At 32.5% G+C, this 24843-nt stretch overlaps 2 protein-coding genes and 1 pseudogene across 10 annotated transcripts; 1 reads left to right on the top strand and 2 right to left on the bottom strand.

The window, feature by feature from the left end:
- Positions 1-4192: 4192 nt before the first annotated feature.
- LOC105797143 (hypothetical protein) lies at positions 4193-7230 on the bottom strand. 4 transcript variants are annotated; one of them, XM_012627077.2, is made up of 6 exons: positions 6985-7230; positions 5687-6636; positions 5253-5478; positions 4940-4978; positions 4801-4844; positions 4193-4538 (listed from the first exon to the last, which is right to left on the bottom strand). In XM_012627077.2, exons 2-6 carry the CDS (start codon positions 6506-6508, stop codon positions 4458-4460), a joined length of 1212 nt encoding a protein of 403 aa, XP_012482531.1. In that variant the 5' UTR covers positions 6509-6636; positions 6985-7230; the 3' UTR covers positions 4193-4457. The 4 variants fall into 4 exon arrangements, with proteins under 4 accessions (XP_012482531.1, XP_012482528.1, XP_012482529.1 ...); XM_012627074.2 differs by lacking the exon at positions 4801-4844 and having other exon boundaries at positions 4896-4978; XM_012627075.2 differs by lacking the exon at positions 4801-4844 and having other exon boundaries at positions 4896-4978; positions 5687-6603.
- A 2468-nt stretch (positions 7231-9698) lies between these two features.
- Positions 9699-12182, bottom strand: LOC105797142 (hypothetical protein). Of its 6 annotated transcripts, XR_008194284.1 has the most exons (6): positions 12041-12171; positions 11274-11962; positions 10845-11070; positions 10519-10658; positions 10349-10431; positions 9991-10031 (listed from the first exon to the last, which is right to left on the bottom strand). XR_008194284.1 is itself a non-coding variant. In XM_052628110.1 (5 exons), the coding sequence occupies exons 2-5, from the start codon at positions 11868-11870 to the stop codon at positions 9891-9893; spliced, it is 975 nt and encodes a 324-aa protein (XP_052484070.1). In that variant the 5' UTR covers positions 11871-11962; positions 12082-12182; the 3' UTR covers positions 9699-9890. The 6 variants fall into 6 exon arrangements, 3 of the variants coding, with proteins under 3 accessions (XP_052484070.1, XP_052484071.1, XP_012482527.1); XM_052628110.1 differs by lacking the exons at positions 9991-10031; positions 10519-10658 and adding an exon at positions 9699-9959 and having other exon boundaries at positions 12082-12182; XM_052628111.1 differs by lacking the exon at positions 10519-10658 and having other exon boundaries at positions 9699-10031.
- A 725-nt stretch (positions 12183-12907) lies between these two features.
- LOC105795686 (UDP-sugar pyrophosphorylase-like) lies at positions 12908-22892 on the top strand (annotated as a pseudogene).
- The last annotated feature ends 1951 nt before the right edge of the window (positions 22893-24843 follow it).

The following is a 24843-nucleotide window of genomic DNA, read 5'->3' as shown; positions in this document are numbered from 1 at the left end:
ATATTTGTATTTGGTTATGTAGGTGAAATTGGTTATTTGATTGATATGAGTTATGTTGTCATTTAAAGAGCCTAAGGGCATATTGTTGGTATGTGATAGTATTACATGTTTAAGTATTGATTTTGGCTTGATTTGAATGCCTTGTTATGGATTGTTGATGTCCAAAATGTTGATTTAGGTTGATGACAAATTGGGTGAGAAATATGGCTAGAAAAATGGTCTATTTTTGTCCACACGGGAAGAGACACGGGGGTGTGTCTCAGCCGTGTGTGACACACGACCAAGTGACACTGTCGTGTGTCCCTTGTACTTTTAATTTGCACAAAATAGAATACTCACACGGCCTAGCACACGGGCGTATGGCTTGGCCATGTGACCCAAGTCTAAGAGTTACACGGGTTGGGACACGACCGTGTGCCCTTATTTCGAATACCCACACGGCCTGAGACATGGGAGTGTCTCTTAACCGTGTGAGTCACACGGCCTAGCCACACGAGTGTGTGTCCCCTGTACCTTTGAAAAATTTTAATGTTTTTCAAAAAATTCTTTGAGTACCCGATTTAGTCCTAACTTATTTTCGATAAGTATTATGAGCCTCGAGGACTCATATATAGAACAATATATATGATTTTGATTGATTTTTAATATGAATATAATATGATGTGAAATTTCTGTCTATTTGTTCTGTAAACTCCGGTAATGCTCTGTAACCCTATTTTAGCGACGGATTCGTGTTAGAAGTGTTACATTTATTAGTATCAGAGCTACGATTTAGTCGATTCTCGGACTAACGTAGCCTATATGAGTCTAGCTATACATGCTATTATATAACTTGTGATAGTGTGATATCTCCTGATTGTTTTAAAACATGTTTTCATATAGTAATGTCATCCGACTGAGCTGATTTCGATGAAGCAAAAAGTAACGCTCAAGCCTCCGTTCAAGGAGCAGCTTCGAGTGGTATAAGGCCCATATCTGAGGGCCAAGAAGGAGAGGCTAAAGAAGCTTTCTTCCAAATGATGAATGAATGGTTTATTGAATTTGTACGAACGAACCTGGCTATGTTACACATTCCTAAGAAAAGGAATGGTGGAGAAGGGTTGATGTTTGTAGACATCAACATTGCAGGTCAAAAGAGGAGTGCTCTTGTTGATACAGGAGCATCAGACTTGTTCATATTAGAAAAGGCTGTAAGGAACCTTGGTCTCTCTATTAAGAAATTGAATAGGAAGATTAAGACGGTAGATTTTGATGAGGCCTAAATTGTGGGAGTAGTTCGTAATGTAGAGTTACAAATCGGCGAATGGAAAGGCAAGAAAGAATTCGAGGTAATCCAATTAGATGAGTACAATTATGTGCTTGGCTTAAACTTTCTTGACAAGATTCAGACATCTTTGTATCCATGGGCCAATCAATTCATATTGTCACTGGTCCGTTATCAAAAATTATTGTGTCGGTGCATAGAGATATGAAGGTTAGGACAAAGGTGTTGTCGTCAATCCAACTAGTTGTGGATGTTTCGTATGGGAAGAATATTGACTCGATAGAACGTAATGCTACGAAAGCCTTTTCAGAAGTGTTAATGGTACAAGAGATCGATGTAAAGCCTGCAAATTTGATTGTGGAGCCAACACCTTTAGGAAAGGTGGGTTGTGCATCAGGCTTCGAGGGAAAATGAGCAATGCAGAAATAGTTTGGACGAGTAAATGCTGCAAGTCAGGTACATTGTGAACACTTTGATAGTGTTTTGAATTCTGACTTGTTGGCTTGGCAAGGTCGTAGAGGCCCTTTCAAAGTTCATAAGAAATGAGGTCGAGGGATTATGGGCAATACGAAGCCAATGTGTGAGAATCAATGCGATTCAAAAGGAAACAAGTCAAAATTAGGACAAGTTAGAGTGAAGACTTCTTGCCAATGAGATGTACCAACGAGTGTAACGATTCAAGTAAAGAGGCGACGGAAGCCGAGGTAAAGGTTCCGAAAGAGGGGACAACCCAATTGCAAGACAAGTCGGGAGGAAACCAATGCAACAAGAGAGTTCCAAGGTGAATCAAGTCAGTGTCATTCGGAAGTCGCAATGAGGAAGTTGCGAGAATGAGTGGGGGAGAATGTCATGGGCCAAAGTGCAAAGCCCGTGACTATGGCACAAGATGCGCCCCATGGAGGTCTATCAATTAGATAAGAAACATTTAGCCCACGAGAACTGGCCCGATTCAAAGAATTGTTGGAGAAGCCTGTCAGATTGAAGCATGGTTAGCCCGATAATGAAGATATGACAACTAAGGCTACTTTTAGTAAGTAGGGGAATCATATCTTGTAGATTTGATATGATATGATGTAATCTTATAAATCCCTAAAATTAAGGGATAGGCTAATCTCGTCCGTCGATGTAATTTAATCTTGACCGTTGGTTTTGGGGGAGCTCAACTATAAATAGAGAGCCTTCCCCTCACTTGTAAATCATTCTATTGTACTTGAATTCTTAAGAGTAATAGAATTCTGAGAGCATTTACTTAAACACCTTGTGTGCGTTCTTTTCTGTGGCTTTCTATTATTCTTTGTGGCTTCTTTTGGCATAAGTTTGCTTCCGCTATACAAATTGGTACCTTGAAAGAGTTCTTAAGGAATCCTCACTTAAGTAAAGGCTGACTTTGGCGAGTTTGGATGAACGGATCACCTAATGCCGCACGGATCGCGAGACGAAAGATCTAGCTCTGTGACACTAGTACATAAACGATTTAATTAGATCATTGAATGTGTGGTTCTTATATAATTCATTTGATTATGTTTATATAATTACTGATTGTATGATTAATAGTAAAATTCATTCAATTACATTTATACACCAATTCCATTAGATCAATGATTATATTTTATTCGATTACGTTCATAATTAGGTAAATGCAAATGCACGTAATGTTATAAAACTTGTATAGAAACGATTCAATTAGATCATTGAATATACGACTAATTATAATTCCTTCGATTAAGTTCGAATAATTAATGATTGTATGATTATTAGTAGAAGTGGCAATCAGGCAAGTTTAGATAAATTCAAGTCGGGTTATTTCGGGTTTAGATCTTTTTAGGTTCAAGTTATTTTGAGTTTGATCTCGAGTTCAAGTTTATTTTATATTTGATGTAATTATCTACATAACGTAAATGTTTACATCTCAGTCAATGTTTTCAAAATTAGGCCAAATCAACTAGTCAAATCAATTGGACTGACAATCAAGTACACCAATTCGAAACAAGGCAAAAATTCAATTGATCGTGAATCGGTACAAATCGGTTGAACTAGATTTTATATTTTTTAAATAGTTATTTTGTTTTTTATGATTTTAATAATTCATAATAATTGTTAAAGAAATTAATTGAAAGTTCAACCATTCATTCGGTTCCAAAAATTTTGATTTGAATATAAATTATTAGTTTATTATAAATTAAGTAAATTATTATTGTAATGAAATAATTTTATTTAAATTAACATTTGTTATTGATAGCATAAAATTATAAAACAATTAATTTATTATATAAAATCAAATGTGTGAAATAATTTTATTTTAAAATATAAAGTATTGCAAGTTAATTATGTTAAATTTTTTTGAACGTTAATTTCATTATAGATTGTTATTATATATGCTCTTTTTAATATAATACTTAAAACTACCTATAATCTTTTCTCAACCCTTAAATAAGAGAATAACACGTTTCAACGCACTTGAATATATGACAATAATGTTAATATCAATCGAACTCAATCGAACTAATACTCGATCAGCTAATTATATTAAATTTTTAAAATAATGAAATAGATTAACTTAATTTTAAAAGTTTAAAAGAGGTAAATAGGACTCTTGGCTTAATTTAGATTCCGACATACTTAGCATTTAATATATATTTAATGATTCAAAAACTCATTTTCCAACGTAAAAAAAAGAAAGTTTAAGATGTGGTAACCAGTTGAGTCTTGAGTTGACATTTCAATGACTTAAATTATTTTCATTAGTGCAATGACTGAGATGATTTTAGATCACAGGATCGCACCACACTGTAGAGGTTGTGACAGGCAAATGTCAAATCTCTCTACACATCTCTGTGGTTCGGTCCAAATTTTCAATTCCCTCTTTCACCAAGTCAGCTATCAAAACTAGGCAACTGTGTACTACATCATATATAATAATAATAATACTGAAATTCAATTAATTCAGACATTAAAGGAAACTAGTATGCAACAACGATGGTCAGTTGTGGTAGCACAGACAGACAGACTAGCCACATGTAATAAGCGTCGGTTTCAAAAGCACCATGATTTACAAAGTTGCACCAAACACAAAAACTTACTTTAATAAGCCTGAATGCCATACCATTCATTAATTGTCAAAATCCTCACCAGTATGCATGCGTGCCCAATGCTACAGCTGCTTCCATCCTTTGCTTTATAATATTGATTCAGTTCAGATATTTCTCTGGTCAGTCAAAGCTTTCAAATACGACCGGTCCGTCCATGGTTTAAATGCACCTTCATGAGCCGTATTCTGACAAAATACTCGTAAAAGCTTAACTTCATACATAATAAGCTGCTTAGGAAACTACAAGCTATTGAAATGCACAAAAATGCCTCTCTATGTTTTAAGTCATTAGAGTTTCATTATTCATATACAAACTATAAAAACAGCTTTTTGCTTTATATAAGCATATATCTTCTATTATTTCAGCATCATTACATTTGAATCTACTAGCTAACCTAATTCAAGTTATTTACTATGCCAGTTTGTCCCTTTCACTGAATGGTTTTACCTTTAAAATGGGTTGATCGGTAACACAAAAGCCGATGCTTTTCCCTGTTTCAAATATATTAGCATGAGATGATGTACCAATGATAAAACACTCACCTTCAACCAAAAGAAAAATCCACGTAAGAGACATAAAACTTTACGTGTATCAGGCCTGAATTCATCAACTGTTGTTCTTAGATCTGCAAGAGGAACAAAATGGTTATTAAAGCTAACATTGTTTGAGAATTTCACTTAACTTGTATAAAATACTGAAACTAAATAAGGAAACAATTATCAAGCTCAATAAGTTCTGCTTAACCAAAAACTATGGAACCAATGCAAAATCTGAAAGTGCAATAGAATGAAGGACCACTAAAATCACTTGCAAAGTCAATATCTTGTGCGTCGGTCTTTGCTTTCAAGAAACGTTTCTTGTTCAGTAACAATCAATAAACTCGGAGAAACCAAATGTACCTCTGTACCAATCAAGGTACGATTTTCCAACGGTTTTGGTTGAATATGATTTCATTCTTCCATGGCGCAAGTCTTTAACACCCTGCACTGGTTTTCTTTGAGTTACATCTCGCCAAAGATTTTGAAACTCCTCTCGGTTATAGGGAGTTTTAAGAAGATCCATAAGCTGCTCCCTGAACTGAGACGGACTAGAACTTCTGATGCCATCCCCACACTCTTCACCAGCCTTTTTTTTTCCAGCAACAAGCACCATGGAACCAGGAAAAAAAGAAGGTAAATGAATTAACAACGTACAAAACTGAAGGAACAAAATATACTAGAAATCCCTTTCTTGAACATCCAGATGAGGTTAGAGAGTTACAAAGCAAAGATAAAGGAAAATAAGAACAAAAGCAATATAGAGAGTTACAAAGCAAAGATATATATATATATACCAATGATTGATAGCATTTTGATGGCACAAATGGTGTATAATCTCCTTTGCATAAAGGCATATTATCCAATGTAAATACTTCTACATCAGGACAACTTCCACCATTTTTCTGATGTGTACTTTGAAGACCCTTTTCATAGCTCGGTTCAGTTTTGGTGCCAGACTTATCAAGTGAAACCAGAAACTGAGTGCACTGTTCATCTTTAATAGCATAATTCATCATCTTCGATGGTTCTCCACTTGATTTACAAGCAACTGGATCAGCCTCAACTTCCTCTTCTAGTTTGTTTTCATTATCTCCACTTTGTCTTTCCTGGCCAGGAGAATTTCTTAATTTTTTCTTACTCCTTTCATCTCTGATCTCCAAAGGTCTCTTCACAGTATCAGGCCTTGCTTTCCTTGAAAAACCACCCAAAATGTCAGAAACCTTAGCCTTTTCTCTTTTCAAATTACTCTTGGAATTTGTCTGCCTATCCACATTCTCAAAGGACTCTTCTTCCTTTCCCTCATACTTAAGTACAAGTGAGATATCAGAACTAATTGGAATTTGGACCGTGTATGATTCCCCATTCTCATCCAGTTTTAAATTCTCCAAAAAACAATTATATTCAGGATTCTTCTTCAGCTCTTCTTCCTCACCATCGCCATCGTTGTCATCGTCACCACCACCACCACCATCAGCAGCAACAGCAGCAGCAGCAACAACATCATCATCATCATCACCATCATCATTGCCATCAGGATGAAAACCGAACTGCTCAAGATTGTTAAAAAATTGTCCATACTCAGAATCTTCCATGTCAATTTCGTTATCCTGATCCATAATTTCCTTTTCAAAGTCCTTACGAGTTCAAAGAAAAATGCCGGTGTTTTTTCTTCAATAGACTATAAGCCTTGAATCCTTCAACATCTCTGCAACTTCATCATAACATGTAACATTCTTCAGTTTCCCTATAATAACAAAACAAATACATAAAGAATAAAAAACCTCTCATTTTTGCTCTCAGTTCTCTACCAGTCGATCACATTGTGCATGCAATTACAAAAATAAAAAGGCCGTGCATTATACTATAACAACCAAAGAATGAAGATTTTTATTTCCAAACATAAAAAAGAAACCATCTTTCTCCCTTCATAAAACTGCTACGAGTTAATCGAGGCTACTTTTAGTTAAAAGAACCAAAAAGAAAAAGAAAAAGAAAAAGGCAAAAACAGAAATCGCACAGTGGCTTGATTCTGTTTTGTTAAGCTTTCTCAGGGAACAAACAGAAAAGAGTAAAGCAGTAGAGCAGAACATACCGGAAAGTCTGGAGTGTTGCTTAGTTTACTGTTGGTCGCTTTTGATGAGTTGAAGTAACCAACAGCTTAAAACTCGGCGGAAGAGAGACACAAAAACATGGAATTTAAACAGGGAATTGAATGTCACTTTGTCTTTCTTTTCTAATTAGAAAAGGCTTGAAACAATTTTGGTTGGCCCATTTAAGTAAGGGAAAAATACTTGGATTTGCTCTTGGCGTCGATTTGTGTATCTTGGCTTACGTAAATTTCGTTCGGCGTGAATTGATTAGTAGCGTATTTGGGAGTTGGATTGAATCCAGAGAAAATTTTAATCCAATTAAAAACTTTTATTTTATTATATTAATTTAGCTGGAATTTTTTTAAAATGATATTCAACTTAGAATATGAAATCATTAAAATTAAATTAAAAAATAAACATCTCAAATTAAAATATTATTTCAGTATAATTACATAAATTTCAAACCATATATATTTACAAACTTTTTCAAAGCAATAAGAAAAAATTCTTTACTATGATAAATTTGATCCTTAATTAAGTCCCAAAATTATTATTTTAGAATATTTTTAAAATTTTAACTTTCTTTATATATTCTTTAAATTTTTTAAAATTTTTTATAAAATTTTAAAATTATAAATTTTGGAATTTTATTAATATTTTGAATTTTAAAATTATTTTATATTTTTTTTGTAATTTTTGTTTGGAGAGACTAATTTGTTTATTTTCAAAATTGACAGAGATTAACACCAATCTGTTATTCGAATTAAAGTTTAACTCGACTTAAACTCGAAACTTGAATTACTAATTTGAGTTGACTCGAAAAAATTATTAACTCGATTTGAATTTTTTAAACGGGCTTTATTTTTTTGTCCAAGCTCATTTTTTGAGCCTATATTTTTGCCCAAACCCTTCCACATTTCAATCGGGCCGAGTGGCCCGACCCATGAACAGGTCTAGTTACTTTTAATTTTATTTATTTATTTTGTTTTATTTTTTAAATTTAACATTATGAAATTTTTCTATTTTGGATTTTTTTTTAAAACTAATGTTTTCTTCTTCAATATCCATTTGTTAAGCATATTTTTTTTAACATAATTTTTCTTTAATATTGACGATATTAAGCATGGAACCCCTTAAATCATTTATTCCATTAACAATCAAAATGATCTCAATTCTAATGAAAAGTATAATTTAAGCATATTGTTTAGTAAACATAGAAAGCTTCAAATAAGTGTGTAATAATTTATGTCATTAAATTTCATGTCATTTACCACTTACCAGTCATACATTAGTTATTTTTCCCTAAAAAAATAGCACCATTAATATTTTAGAGTAATTTGTATAATATTTGAAAATTTTAAGTACCAAATTGAAAAAAGGTAATACCAAATTAAAAAAATGTAAAATTCAAATACTAAACAAAATCTAAACACCATCTAAAATCTTTTCTAACATTTATCATATTAAACTTGTTTTTACCACTGCTACAAAAATTTTCTCTTACCAACTAAGATTTTTGGAAAATGGTAATGTGACAGTCTTTAAGTTTCTCGCAACTTAATAGATGAGTTTTTTTCTTTTGTTAATATATTATTTAATATTTATATTTGTTTTAATATTTAAAATTTTTTGTTTTAATTTGATATTTAAGTTTGGTTTTGATGTCCAAATTGACATTGAAATTAAGAAACATTATGTGACCTAATAAATATTTGACAGGTGTGTTATATAAAAAACATAAATACTTAATTGAGACAAAAGAAACCCTTAGGTACCAAATTGAAAATTGAAATCAAATGTAACCATTTAGGTACTTGTATGGAACAAAAAAAACTCAAGTATCAATCTAAAATGACTTAAATACCAAATTGAATATTGAATCCAAACTCAAGTACTAAATTAAACATTAAAGATAAATATAAGTATCAAATAGTATATTAACTTTTTTTACAAAATTTCTTTAAAAAATTAAAATAAATATAAGTTTAAAAGTTTAGGGTATAAAATTTTAGAGATTAAGATATATATAAAATTTTATCTTAAATCTTTAAAAATTTAAAAATCTAAAAAGGTTTGATGAATAGCATCGATTGCCCAATTTTTTTAATAATTGAAATTTATCACTATTTTCAATATTTTATCTCGCTTTTTTTAAAAAATTTGATTATTTTTCAAATTTTCTTTGTTAATCTCTATCATTTTGTAAGCTTATTAAAGGAGTAGAACTGAATCAAGTTCTTTTTTTTTTGAATTATAAGAGGACAAAGCCCTAGCAGTAACATGACTAGAGTGACTCGAACTCAAATTACACCTGAGGCGGTGAACACTCTGACCGGCCAACACACGGTTCCACTTACTTGAGTTTTAATTCTTCATCTACACCTTTTTGTGTTTATTTGGTTGGTTTTATAATATTAGTTGAGTTTTTCATATTTAATTTTTCTTTCCACAAGCTTAAATAATAAAAAGACCCATGATGTTCTCCATTCCCATCCATTTCCAAAATTAATGCAACGATGATTCATAAAAGAACACCAAGACATTCTCCCTTGACGTCGCTCCTCACCACTATTCAATTCCATTCAAAACTAGGCACCAACTTTTATGATTTATCCATTATAAGTACAAAAAACAATATATTACGATTAAGCATTTTTTGCATCATTACTCCATTATATATTTCCTACCAATCAATCAAAGCTTATAAAAATGCTGGTATGTACCAATGTAAATGAAAGACATAAATCATTAGTTTCCACATTTCTATGGTTATATTATATAAATAAAGTTAATTTTATATCAAAATTTTCCAGGATTTAAATCATTTCATACACGATGCTACAGTTGAAACAGTGTTAACATTTGCCTTATCAATGTTGGTTCAGATAAAATCTAACCTCCAGTCATCTCATCCCAAGGCATTCAAATACAAGGTGTCCAACCATGGTGGAAATGCATCTTCATAACTAGGCAGTTTCTGATCAAATATACACAGTTAGATATCCGGAAGCTTTGCTCAAAATAAAAATAAAAGCCCCCACAGTAGTTTCTGCCATTTGCACCAAGAAATCATGGAATTTATTAACATAGAGTTCCAGTTTCATAAATATGGCTTAAAAACCAGAAAAATTAATGGAATGCACATAAAGGCAGTATATGTTTAGATTAATTAGTTTTATATGCACAAACTGTTAAAAGGGTCTTTCTGGGAGATGCTTTTTTAAATTTTGCAATAGTTCCATTGAATAAACCTGCTCTTTTCCCTGTTCTAAATTTGCTAGGAGAACATGTTTGGAGTTAACGAGGACCCTGGCAGGATGAAACAAAGGAACACTAGACAATGCATCAATAATATAAAACACTCACCTCCAACCAAAAGAAAAATCCACGTAAGAGACATAAAAGTTTGCGGCGGTCTGACCTATATTCATCAATTTTCATCTTTACTTCTGCAAGAGTAACGAAATAAACATTAAAGCTAACATTGTTTAGCAAATTTCATTTAAAATATCTGAGAAAATACTGAAACTACAGACCGCAACTGTTAACAAGTTCGACAAGTTCTGCTCAACCAAAACCATGGAACCAAAACAATCATGCAAAATCTGATGGGCCAAAGAAAAGATAGGCACAACCACTCAAAGTACTTCCAAATGAAATTTATCTTTGATGAGAGCTGCACTTTGAAGAATATTAGATAGCAATCGTGTAATAGTAAACACTGAATTATATTTCAAGTGGAATAAACAGTTGCAAGGGGCAATGATCTCAATTACTATGTGCATACTTTAGACATAACATGCATATTTGAAAAAAGAACAAACAAGTAAACACCAACAGAAGTTGGAGAAACCAGTCTTGCCTTGGTGCAAATCAAGGAGTGATTTTTCTTTAGTTTTGGTTGAATGGTTCTTGATTAGTCTGTGGCATATATTTCCAGCACCTTGCATTGGTTTACGGTAAGTTACTTCCCGCCAAAGATTATCAAACGCCTTTTGGTCATAAGGAGTTCTAAGGAGAGCCATAACCTTCTCCCTAAACTGAGGCTGGCTAGGAGTCCTAATGGCATCCTTACACTCTTCTTTAGCCTTTTCATAGGCAATATGCACATTCAGCAAGAAAAAAACAGTAAAAGAATCAGCACCATATGAAGGGGGGAAATGTAATAAAACAAAACATTTCATGAACCTCCGGATGGGGTTAGAACATATAAAAACTGTGTTTTAGTTTTTTTTTCCTTTGGAGGAAGGAACAAATGTAATTCAAAGAGTTGCAAAGAAAATAAGCATACCAATGATGTTGATGGTACAAATGGTGCATAACTCCCTTCACAAGTATCATCCAATGTGAGGATATTCAAATCAGAACAACTTCTGTAATACTTCCGATTCAAATTTGTATTGTAAGTTCCATGGATGAATTCCGGGATCTTATCCAAAGAACCTAGAAACTCTTTCAAGCTTTCATCTACCAGACTATCACAAGTTATCTCCTTGGAAGGTTGCTCACAACTTTCATCATACTTCCTATGCCTATTTGTGTGGTAAGTTCCAAAGATAAATTCCGGATACTTTTCGAACTTATCCAGAGAACCTAGAAGCTTTTCCAAGCTTTCATCTATTTTACCATCACGTTTGATCTTCTTAGAAGGTTGTACATCAGATTTATGAGCAAGTACAGAAATATAATCAATAAGAGAACTCCAAAACATTCCATAATCTGAATCAATATCTTCCATGTCAATTTCACTAAATTGTTTGTTGATTTCCTTTATATTTCTAACTCTAAAACTTTCGCTTCTTGCTTCCGCTAACAGATTATCAAACCTTAAATCCTCCAACATTTCAGAACCTCCATTATAACATTTAACATTCTTCACTTTCCCCATTATAACAAGACAAATTTTAAGAAAAGAAAAGAAGAAAAAGAAGGAACCTTTTGCTTTTTATCTCAGCCCTCTAAGAACCAATCGCACTCTACCTGCATTGTAAGAGAAAAAAAAGGGTCAAATTCTGCCATTCATACCTGCATTACAAGAAAGTTGAGGTATTTTTATACATATACAAGATTCTTCAAAGTCTCAGAACCAGTTGGCCTACAATTTAGTAAACATATGCTCGCTTTCTCCAGAGCTGCTTGCCTAGTTCAACCCAGATTCTTCCAAATTTTTTTCAAAGAAAAGAAAGTTTGAAACATAAATTATTCGCGAGGAAAGAAACATAAACTCGGCCAGTTTTTTTTTTTTTTCTTTTTTCGAAATCGGTTTTTTTTTATATTTTGGGTAAACTACACGCATGGTCCCTCCTATTTAACTTAGGTTACATTTTAGTGATTTATATTTGAAATGTTATATTTTAGTTATTTACGTTATCGAGTTGTAACATTGTAGTCACTGAGCCGCTAATTGCAGTTAACGATGTAATGGTCAGCTGATGTGGCACGTTAAATTATCATTTCAAACAAAAATTTTAGATTAAATTATATAATTGGTCCCCATGTTTTCTCATTTTGAGCAATTTAATTTTTTTAATATTATTTTAACTTTCCTTTTTTATTTTATTTTGCCTTCTCCCTCTGTTTTCCTACATTCTCCGTTTCTTTTTAATGCATCAAAAAGTCAAATTGATAGTGAAGAAAAAAGCAGGAAATTGAATCAAAACCCATAAACCCATTTCATCTACTAACTATCAAAAGTCTCCACCACCATCCATCATTTTCGTTTCACCCACTAACACCTTCACCATTACCATGACCTCATTCATGACAAACCTAACAATATCATCCCCTTATCAAATAAACTCACATTCAAATCAATAAAGAATCCAAGTAAATAACAATTAATAAGTCTCAAAAAATCACAGAGAGTAAAAGATTAGACAATGACTGGTGATGAAGGAGCACATATTAGAAAATTAAGCCGATCTAATGGACGGTGATGGAGATTCGATCTTGGGTAGCCCAAAAGTTGGGGATTTTTTGAGATGTTTTCAAAAGGTCATGGTTGCGGCGAAGATGATGGATGGCGTTGGAGGGTTTTGATAGTTAGCAAATAGTATGAGATTATGGGTTTTGGTTATAGGCAATGATTACTTTCGACTTTTTGCTTCTTTCTTCACTGTCAACTCGACTTCCTGATATGTTAAAAGAAATGGAGAAAGTAGGAAAACAGAGGAAGAAGCAGAAGAGAATGGAAAAAAAAAGGAAATTTTAAAAAATATAAAAGAAAAAATTAAATTGCTCAAAACAAAAAATATGGGGATCAATTGTATAATTTAACCTAAATTTTTTGTTTGAAATGATGATTTAACGTGCCATGTCAGCTTATCGCTACACCGTTAACGGCAATTAATGACTCAATGACTAAAATATTACAACATGATAACGTAAGTGACTAAAACATAACATTTCAAAAGTAACTAAAATGTAAATTGAGGTAAACAAAAGTGACCGTAAGTGTAGTTTACCTTTATATTTTTGTCAAAATCTTCTCACTTTCAAGTTTATACGAGTAGTCTAAATGAAAATTTTATTTTCAAGCATAAAAATATAATAAAAATTATATTTAAAACTTATAAGTAATGGGTTTTAAATTAAATGATTTTGAGTATTGTACATCTTAAGAGTGTACTGATTTTTTTTTTCTCTTTGATATAGGTAGCTAAGGTAAATTCAGGCTATCGTTGGGGGGTGGTCCGAATCATATATTAAAACCGCTGGGGAGCTCTTAGCTGACTCGAAAGCTGAGAAGAACTAATGACGGCTTCCCACCTTCGGTAATGAAATTACTCACTCGAAATTTTCTAAATTTTATACAATTTGTTGTAATGTAATCAATATTCAGTTGTCTTAGTTAACATGATTCATATTATTGTTAGTTTAATTTGACATATTTCAAGTTTTCTTTACTCGTATATGTTCTTATCTTCACTAGGCCTGTCCATGGGCCGGGCCGGGCCCACAAAAAAATTTTTAGCCCGTTTACTAGGCCCGGGCCCGGCCCGGCCCGAAATATGGGCCTGAGATTTTGCCCAGGCCCAGCCCGAAGTAAAAATATGGGGCCCAAGCCCGGTCCGGCCCGGTCCGTTTTTAATTAAAATTAAAATTATTTTTTTAATAAAATTAAAACTAATTGTTATTAAAATTAATTGTTAGTAAAATTATCAAATTATTAATTGTTAACTGTATTAATTGTTGTAATAAAATCTAACATTTGATTAGTAAATTTATCAAATTATTAATTGTATTAATTGTATTAATTGTTGTAATAAAATCTAACATTTGATTAGTAAATTTATCAAATTATTAATTGTATTAATTGTTGTAACAAAATCTAACATTTGATTAGTAAAACAAACTTGATGTTTTATTATTATTATTTTGTAACACTAGTCAAGGAAATGAAAGTAAATAAACTTAAAATAAAAACTATTATATTTAAAAATAAAAATATATATTTAATATTTTTGGTTGGTAGGGCCTAGGCCAAAAAAATCTTGCCGAGGTCTGCCCATTTTTTAAGCGGGCCTAAAATTTTGCCCAAGCCCATATTTCGGGCCTATATTTTTACCCAAACCCTCCCATATTTCGGGCGGGCTGTCGGGCCGGGCGGCCAGGTCTAATCTTCACTCTCTTCTATGCAACTATTTTAAACATAGTAATTCTTTTTGTAGGTCCCAACCGGAAAAATTCTCTCTCTTGGTGATGATAATTTCATCAAATTTGAGGATGTTGGTGTCAAAGAAGCCAAAAACGCAGCATTTGTTCTTATTGCGGGTGGGCTTGGTGAACGTCTAGGATACAATGGAAGTAAGGTATATAACCTATAGACCAACTGTTAATATTTTGCTCTTCTTTGCCCCTCTTTGAAGAGGATTAATCACATTTTTTGCATCGTATTGATTAAGCATGTTCTTACACCCTTGACTACTTTTGCTCTACAAACAACATTAAATAGCCTTTTGAACTTTTTGTATATTGAGTCTATTCTGGTTCATCAGGAAGCTAGTAGTTGGCTCACCCAAGGTTTGTGTGGGATCTCATTTGTTAGGAGGCCTTCCGCATTAAATAGCCTTTTGAGCTATTTGTCCTTGACTTAATCATGAAAGATTAAGTGTTATTTTCATTCAGTACTGTTGCTTGCAGCAGCCAATGGGAGATTATTGAGAATTTTGTAGTAGTCTATTTCACTTGTTGAAATGCATCAACAATTGCTTAGTGCAGGGAAAAACTAACTCTTTGACGAACTTAATTTTAAGTTGTAGTCATCATCAGAAAAGCCACTTTCGAATAAGACAAGAATTTACCACTTTACCTGTAAAATGCCCATCATTTCATTAGGAAAATTGATATAGTGAACAAAGTAGAAAAGAGTTCCAAGTTAGGCTGTATTGTTTTCTCCGTAATCAACTATAGCAAATGAACTTATTTATTTAACCAAACCTCTTTCATCTCACCAGCATAAGCAGTTCATATTCTTACAATCATTTTCTTATGTTTGAAGTGCCCAAGTCAACGTATTTGCCTCAATAAGTAAAAAGAAAAAGAATTAACCTTGAAGCCTTCAGAAAGTTTTTTTATTGATTGTTGCATTTTACAACTTATCTGCTCTCCAACTCCTTTTGAGTGTGTGTCTTACATTAAGGTACATGTCAAAAGGAGATTCCTTTTGTTATCATGACATCAGATGACACACATGCCCGTACGGTGGACCTTTTAGAATCAAATTCTTATTTTGGGATGAAAGCTTCACAAGTTAAACTTCTTAAGCAGGTATGTTATCTGTCATTGATGTGTGGTTGGTGAAAGCTGTTGTTAGGTGCTTTACCTCCTTGTATTTGCTTACAGGAAAAAGTTGCATGCTTAGATGATAATGATGCTAGGCTTACCTTGGACCCTCCTAACAAATACAAAATTCAGGTAGCCCCCATAAATGTTGTATAAAAAAACATGTTTATATTTTGATTGCTATAGCCATTAGGTTCTTCTCTTGACTCTTTTCTGGTCTTTTTAGACAAAACCTCATGGCCATGGTGATGTACACTCACTTCTTTATTCTAGCGGCCTACTGAATGAATGATATGTCTCTCAAATACTCTTCTCATGCCTTTGCAAGTTTTCTTTACATTTAGATTTGCCTGTTGTCAAAAACTTATTTCTTAATGGAACAAAAACTCCTTATATGATGATACTTATGTGATTGTGTCTGCCCTTGCCCTTGCATCTCTTTATGGTAGTAAGACTAAAACAATAATGGTCTCAAACCTGCATTAAGCTATAACATCTATGTGGCTCTCTTAACTGGCTACCATACACTTATAAATAATCCATTTTCTAATGCTTCTTGACCTTAATCGTCTCAAAATTTATTTATACTAGGTCAGTGACATTGCATAGAAAAGTTAACTGTCAGTCTCTGGAAATTGGTTTAATGGATAATTCTTTTTATATTCCACCATGTTGAACATTTATCTTCACTTTTTGCTAGTCATGATTCTAGATTGTGATGGGTTATCTTTTTCCAAGACACAAATGGATTGTTGTTCAAGGTTAGAATCTCGATTTGCATGATTTTATCTATAATTTTCTTATGTCAGCAGTGCAAAACTGGTAGAAATAAAAATTTACTATTTCAATGTAGGCAATTCCAGCTTCCTTGGGAGTCAGTGCACCTAAAGAGTACCATGCCAATTCTCTTGTTGTTCCACGGAAAGCAAAAGAAACTATTAGAGGAATTACTAAACTCACTCATAGTGATGGTATTTATATACAAGACTGTAACTTCTATAACTATAGGAAGCTAGAATTCCTTATATGCTTATAACCTATTTCTCTAGGGATGATGGCATTTAACTAAACAAAGGTCTACATTTCAGTAATTTTTTATTTTTCTAGTGCCAACTTTTTCTTTGTGCTTGTACGTGTTACAGTTCTTTTACAACATATAGGATAATGCAAATTGCCTCTTTTCCTCTCCCCCTCCAATCTCCTTTCATTTTCTTGTATATGATGTATTATACATGTCTATATGATATAACTGTTCTCTGATAGGTATTTTGGGCATCAAAGACCCTACGGTTTATGCTTCATTTTAGTAATGCACCATGAAATTAACTTCAGGGAGATCGTTGGTGATCAACGTGGAATAGAATCAGCTTGATCCTCTGCTTAGAGCCACTGGTCATCCAGATAGAGATGTTAATTGTGAGACCGGTTATTCTCCTTTTCCAGGAAATATAAACCAAGTAATTTTTCCAGCTCAAAATCATTATTTAGATGTTTCACTTCTAGGAAGATGTCTTGATACGATCACGCCCTGAGAACGTTCTTGGTTTGGTTCAGCTCATCAAGCGTCATTTGCAATTTATTGCAAGCTGAATTTTAATTTAATTAAACTCATCTTAGTTAATAATTGAGTTGCTGGACTTTATTAAACTCATCTTAGTTAATAATTGAGTTATTGTTAAACTTTATTTAATATATGTTTCTTTTAATTAATCTAGTTGCTGGAATAATTTATTGATGCATAAATTTTTAAGTTTATTTATTTAAGTGTTTAATGTGTTTTGTGTTTAATATGAGTTTAAATGTGATTAATGTGTTTGTTTTAATGTGTTTGATTGCAGGTGTCTTTTCAGCTTGAAACCGTTACATTCAAGGGTTGTTACAAATTGATTAAAGTAACTTTTCAAGTAGAAATCAGTTATATACAAAGGGAGCATTATATATCATTTAAAGGAGTTGTTATATAAATTAAAAGGAGAGCATTACACCTCCTTAAATTGGCAGCAGCCTTTTCTTATTCCATAACCGATTGTTGCTTAAATGGTCACTCCATGAGCTTAAATTTCATTAAAAGTTGTTGGTGTCCATTCGACTGGCCAAGAGGGACTTCAAAAGTTTTCTTAAACACCTTTGGATGCTTAAGAATAAAACCTAAGCATTCAAGTGAATTGAATCAGCTGAATTAAAGAATTAAATCATATTGAAGGAATGAGTTACTTAGGCCTAGAATTCCAAAAGTTTGTAAACTTTATTTCAGCTCATTGTTAAGCTGAACAAAAGTGATCTTTTGGTTAGTCCTTTCATAGCATTATAAATAGTTGTATTCAGCCTATTGTATGGGAGACTTTTGCTGAATTTATGCTAAATTTGAGTTTTGTGAGTTATCTAATTCTCTTCGATTCTTTTGGAACTGATTTGACTTATCAAGCATAGCTTATGGCGTCTATCATTTCCTTTGTTTGTCTAACTTATCACTTTTGAGTGTGGCATACATATACCTTTGTTTCCTATCACCATTGATAGCAGGTCAACCATTGTTTTCTTAACCGTAAATCACCTAAGAGCCATTTGAGATTTGGGTCAACAATCCAATATTGTTGGTTCTTTTTCGGCCTTAGTCAAAATTACATGTTATCTTTGTTTAACCATTCTGTTACCTTATTTTAAACTCATTTCTTTCATTCTTCAGCCTTTTTCTTTATTTAAAAACTTAGTTCATTTCTAAACGAATCAATTCTACTCAACTTCACGATTGGGCATCAAACGACTCGAATCATTCACGAAACGAGTTTGTATCATTTGAAGTGTTTCTCCATGTATGAATGCACTTGTGGTTGGATTTTACCTTCAACCTTACCTTTGTTGGTCAACTGAAATCGCCTCTCATCAGGAAGGTATTGAAGCTGAAATTTATCAATCGGCTTTTCGAAAACCTGAAAAGATACAACACGAGGAAAACTCACATGTTGGTTAGTGGAAACATTCCTCACTTATTCTCGCTCACTATCATCTTTTTCTTTCGTTTCTTTTTCTAAGTCATTTTCTTTTTTAATTTTCTCTTCTTTCTCACATTTTTGTTCAATTTTAATCTCATTTTTCTTTTTCTCACTCTCACTTTCATTTTCTTTTTCGATTTCATTTTCATTTTCTTTCATTTTTCTTCTCTCTATTTCATTCCATATTCACTCATTGTCCCTTATTAACTTCTCTTGCCTCTTTTTTCTTTTTATTTCTTTTTCTCTCGTTTTTTGTTTATAAGATGAAGATAAAACAAAAGAATCAAAATGAAATGTTTTCCATCGAGTATGAATGGAATGATTTACATATGGTTTACGTTCACTCCTTCGTAGATGGTTTCTTTGAGGCATATGAAGAATAACTTGTACTTTCTCGTTCGTCACCTTGAAAGATCTCAGACTCGAAGCTTGCTTCTCTTTGTCTCAAATTTCTTGATGAATAGGAGTCAAGATAAGAATCTATTCTCGAACATTCATTGGATGTTTGTTTCCTTGATGATCTTGTTTTCGTCCTTTCACTTGGATAAATTTGCTCTTGTTGGGTTCTTGCTCGATGGCCTCGCTCTTCGACACGATCCAATTGTTTCTTGATGGTTTCAAGTTTTCGATCAAATAGATGCTCCACTTCGCGCGTAAAGGCTTAGAGTGTAAAATCTGACACAATTCATCCAATAATTCTTACAGGATGGAATCCAACTCTCTCGTTTGGATTTCTTTCTATATTTTGCATCATATTGAATACTCTCAACAAAACCTCACAAGTTCTCTCTCAAAGAAAACACACAAACTTGGCTTTTTCTTCACTCTGTTGTGCTCATAACCCTTGTGCCTTTTTCCACTCACTCCACCTCTCTAAGTTCTTAAAGGGGCCAGTTAGACTTAGAAGCAGTCGTTTTGGGTCGGCTTGCAAATTTAATGCATGATTTTAGGTAGGAATGTTGTAGGACAAAGAAGGTAGGATTGAAATAAAGAAATGGAAAGGGTTGGGTATGGCCGAATAATAGTATATGGATTGGATATTTTCGGACAGCAACCAGATTTTCAACTCGGCAACAAGAACTTGAAAACTTCTTTTTTTCAATTTCAATATTTTATATAAAATGCTAATTACGAATGAATTCAAATGAATACCTCTTTTTTTTTGCACGATTTTTTATCAAATTACAATACCTTAGTGCCAAAAACATCAATTCTTACTACAAATAACCTGGCTCTGATACCAAATGATATGAACTCATTTCGTGAATTATTCGAGTCGTTTTATGCCCAATCGTGAATTTGAGTAGAATTGATTCGTTTAGAAATTGACTAAGTTTTTAAACAAAGAAAAATGTTAAAGAATGAAAGAAATGGGTTTAAAATAAGGTAACAGAATGGTTAAGCAAAGATAATGGATAATTTTGACTAAGGCCAAAAAAGAACCAACAATATTGGATTGTTGACCCGAATCTCAAATAGCTCTTAGGTGATTTACGGTTAAGAAACCAATGGAAAATATTGACCCGCTGTCAATGGTGATAGGAACCAAAGGTATACGAACGCCACACTCAAAAGTGATAAGTTCGGCAAAAAAAGGAAATGATAGACGCCATAAGCTATGCTTGATAAGTCAGATCAGTTCCAAAAGAATCAAAGAGAATTGGATAACTCACAAAACTTAAATTTAGCATAAATTCAGCAAAAGTCTCCCATACAATAGGCTGGCTACAACTATTTATAATTCTATGAAAGGCCTAACCAAAAGATCTTTTTTTTTTAAGTTAACAATGAGCTGAAATAAAGTTTACAAACTTTTGAAATTCTAGGCCTAAGTAACTCCTTCCTTCAATATGATTTAATTCTTTAATTCAATTGATTCAATTCATTTGAATGCTTAGGTTTCATTCTTAAGCATCTAAAGGTGTTTAAGAAAACTTTTGAAGTCCCTCTTGGCCAGTCAAATGGAGACCAGCAGCTTTTAATGAAATTTAAGCTCATAGAGTGACCATTTAAGCAACAATCGGTTATGGAATAAGAAAAGGCTGTTGCCAATTTAAGGAGGTGTAATGCTCTCCTTTTAATTGATATAACAGCTCCTTTAAATGATATATAATGCTCCCTTTGTATATAACTGATATCTACTTGAAAAGTCACTTTAATCAATTTGTAACAGCCCTTAAATGTAACGGTTTCTAGCTGAAATGACACCTGCAATCAAACACATTAAAACAAACACATTAATCACATTTAAACTCATATTAAACACAAAACACATTAAACACTTAAATAAATAAACTTAAAAATTTATGCATCAATAAATTATTCCAGCAACTAGATTAATTAAAAGAAACATATATTAAATAAAGTTTAACAATAACTCAATTATTAATTAAGATGAGTTTAATAAAGTTCAGGGACTCAATTATTAACTAAGATGAGTTTAATTAAATTAAAATTCAACTTGCAATAAATTGCAAATGACGCTTGATAAGCTGAACCAAGGACGTTCGCAGAGCGTGATCGTATCATGTCTAGTGTGATAATGATGATTCTTTACTTTTGTAATTGATATGGTTGGAAGTAGAAAGAATCACCGCATTTTACACCAGCTGAAATCTTCATTATCATTGTGATATTCATTAAATTTGATCTGGTTTTTGCGGTGGAACCTCTTATACATATGTAGAAAATGTTTCATTCGTTGTCTAATTGCGCTCTCCATCCCTCTCTTTTTTTTGTCTTTTTCTTTTTTTTTTTCTGTTTACCAGTTGATTTTGGAGCTTGGTCCATACATTAAGGAGCTCACCAAAACAGGAGGTGCTATTAAGGAATTCGTTAACCCCAAGTAAATTGTTCACCAAAACTTATCATTTATGTTTTCATATATTTTGTTCTTTGTAAAGAAGAAAGCGAGTGAATATGTCATCTGTTTTGCCCTATGTTACTGCAGGTATAAAGATGCTAGTAAAACATCATTTACGTCCTTAACTCGACTAGAGTGTACAATACAAGACTATCCTAAAACATTGCCTCCATCAGCAAGAGTCAGCTTTATGGTAATGGGTGGTTTGAATCACTTCTTATAATTTCACTCGAGTCTTTTTTGTGTTAATAGGCTATCTTATGTCAGATAGGATCCTACTTCTCTTGTGGTTCTGTGAATGAATTTGCTACTAATGTAAATAGATACTCATCATTAACCTGATGTAATGCGACTGTGTAGGTAATGGATACATGGCTTACGTATGCACCAGTGAAAAACAACCCTGAGGATGCTGCTAAGGTACCAAAAGGGAACCCATATCACAGTGCAACTTCTGGAGAAATGGCCACATATCTCATCCTTAAAAAGGTGAGCATGTTGTTCTTCTGCTAAAACTCAGCTCTATGTTTTCTCGTTCTTTAGAATGTTTTTCACTCTAATTCTGTCTCTCATCTTATTGTTAAACAACAAATTTTATCCGTTTGCTAGGCGGGTGTCCAAGTGGAGGTTCCTGCGCAACAGGCTTTCAACGGCCAAGAGGTGGAAATGTGGCTACGTGAAGCCTAAATGGGGGATAATCAAAAGCAAAGTTAGTGGAAGTTGTTCTATTTCTCTAAGGTCTACCATGGCCCTTAAGGGGCGTGATATCTTGGATGGAGTTCTTATCATCAATTCAACTGATGGTGCAGAGGCATGCCATTAACGGTAGACGCATCCATTCCCTTGCACTCTTTTGCCACAATGTTTATTAGATTTGTTATTCAATTCCATGTTTTGGATGTTGTTCATGACTTCAATTTTCTTACATTCTTCTTGCTTGAAAACTCTGACTTGATCACTGCCTTCCCTGTCGTTTCATTATTAGCTTAGATTTTCTAGTTGTCATATGAGTATGTAATCCTTCTCTGCTTGTAAATATGCAAGTAAACTTTTTGTGTGTTGGATGGACAATTTAGCTCAGTTGAACAATATGGTAATAACAGTGTGGTTTTGGCAATAGGTAAAAGTTGGAGGATCAATAAAGAACAAGGGCTGGCTGATTGAGAGAACCGACTACAAAGATACAACATTCCCGGAGAAACTGAGGATCCGAGGTTTCAGAATGGAGGAAACCTACAGTCAACCTGTCAAGTACACCTTAAAGCCATGAATTTAATATGGATAAATAATGTAATTTTAAATTTAATAATAAAAAAGTATTACTCAAATGTGTATGTATTAATATAAAAATTAATAAAAGATGTTTTAAATATTTAAAAAATTAATAATAAAAGTAAAATGTTATTTAAATATCATTTTTCTTCCATTTAAAAGTTTTCTTTTAAAAACTTGTGCTATTGTAATTATTACATATTTATGGATTGCAAGTTGTGAAGCTATTTGGAATGTCCCACAAAATTCTTAGTCAAATAATCACGTAATTGTTTCTTATAGATTTGAGTCTTAAATAAGCTAAAAAAAAAACTATTCAACCTAATCAATTACCCACCCAAACTCGAAATCATTGAATCAACCTAGAAAAAGAACTTAACAAAATCTAAAAGAAAAATCAAAACCAAAATTAAACACAAAATCTAAAAAACTTAACAAAGTCGAGGATTAAATTCTAAAGTTCAACACTGTAGAGTGATTAAACCCAAAATTATACCTATATTAAAAATCTAGCTCTTAACCTCAAATTAACAGCAAGATTCTGAGAATCAAAGAACAGAGTGGCCATGGAAATGAACTATTATTAGCAGGAGGAATCTTCGTGGACGTCTGAGTAGAACCTGGTAGGGGAATTGGGAAGCTTTGTTTTGGGTTTTCGATTAAATGTGAAAGCGTTGGCTAAGAAAGTTTGATGAGAAGATGATGGTAATGCTATGGACATGTTTGGTTTCTTAGACTTAGTTTAGATGGACGGTATGTTTACCTCCGGTGAGGTTAAAAACAACGATGGCAGTGAGATTAATTACTGTAGTGGTGAGATTGAATACTGTAACAGTGAGATTAGAAATGGCGGTGGACTGTGTGTTTGGATTCAAATGCAGCTGTAGCTGTGAGGTGAAAATAAAAAATGACTTTTAAGGACATTAGATTAAAAATGATATATAATAGAAGTTTTTAAAATTATTTAACCATTACAAAATTAATAAATGATTAAAAATTATTACAATTGTATTTATTTTTAATATTAAATAATTAAAATGAATTAAAACTAGAAAAATTTAAAAATTCATTTTATTTAATATTTCAAAATTAATCATATATTTAATTATAGGAGCTCAATTCATTATTAAAAGATTATTGAAATTATTGAGCCTTTAGAAAAATAAAACATTATTGAAAGATAAAATAATAAAACAACTCTAGAATAAGAAAGAAAAGAAATAATATATGGGTAAAAGAGAAAAAGAAAAAGCAACTGAAGTTGTTAAATTTTTACTAGACCAAAAGGCTCCAGTCTGGAATTAAGCCTCCAGTGAGGTGAAATGCATTTTCAACGTACTGAAGAATGCTTTCCTAATAGCATTGCGTTTACTAACATTTCAGTTGCAATGTTTTTAAGTCTAAAAAAGTCAACGCATTGATACCTGATTGCATCCAAAGAAAATCTTAGAAAATATTTTTTTCAGTTTTTGTAATGTCGGGGAAAATGGGTTTGGGTGGGTGATAACCCGGTTGGGTTGGGAGATTTTTATTATTATTATTTTGTTTTTTAGGTGAAAATATGTGTTAATTTTAGATTAGGTGATCCAATAATAATTCAACAAAAGTATATTTTATTTTTAATATTATTTTTTCAAATTTTTAATGTTAGATTTTCGGACAGAAAATATTATTACCATTAATTATTGTTTTTAATTGCTGACGTTTTTATAGAATAATTTATTCGAATTTCGAAATTAATATATTATCATTACAGTTAAATTGTTAATGGATTGATTACAGTTAAATCAAGTTTGGATTTGGACCCATTAAAATTATACAATTTATTATTTAAAAATTATTTTATATTAATATTTATGATTAAATTTAAATAAATATATTTAATTTAAATTGAATTAAAACCGGATCAAGTTAACTTAAGATTAAAAATAGCTAACTTGAGTCGAAAC

Source organism: Gossypium raimondii, chromosome 3, assembly GCF_025698545.1.
Source record: "Gossypium raimondii isolate GPD5lz chromosome 3, ASM2569854v1, whole genome shotgun sequence".
NCBI lineage: Eukaryota > Viridiplantae > Streptophyta > Magnoliopsida > Malvales > Malvaceae > Gossypium > Gossypium raimondii.
The sequence above is the reverse complement of the archived record's forward strand: the minus strand, read 5'-3'. Positions and strand labels throughout refer to the sequence as shown.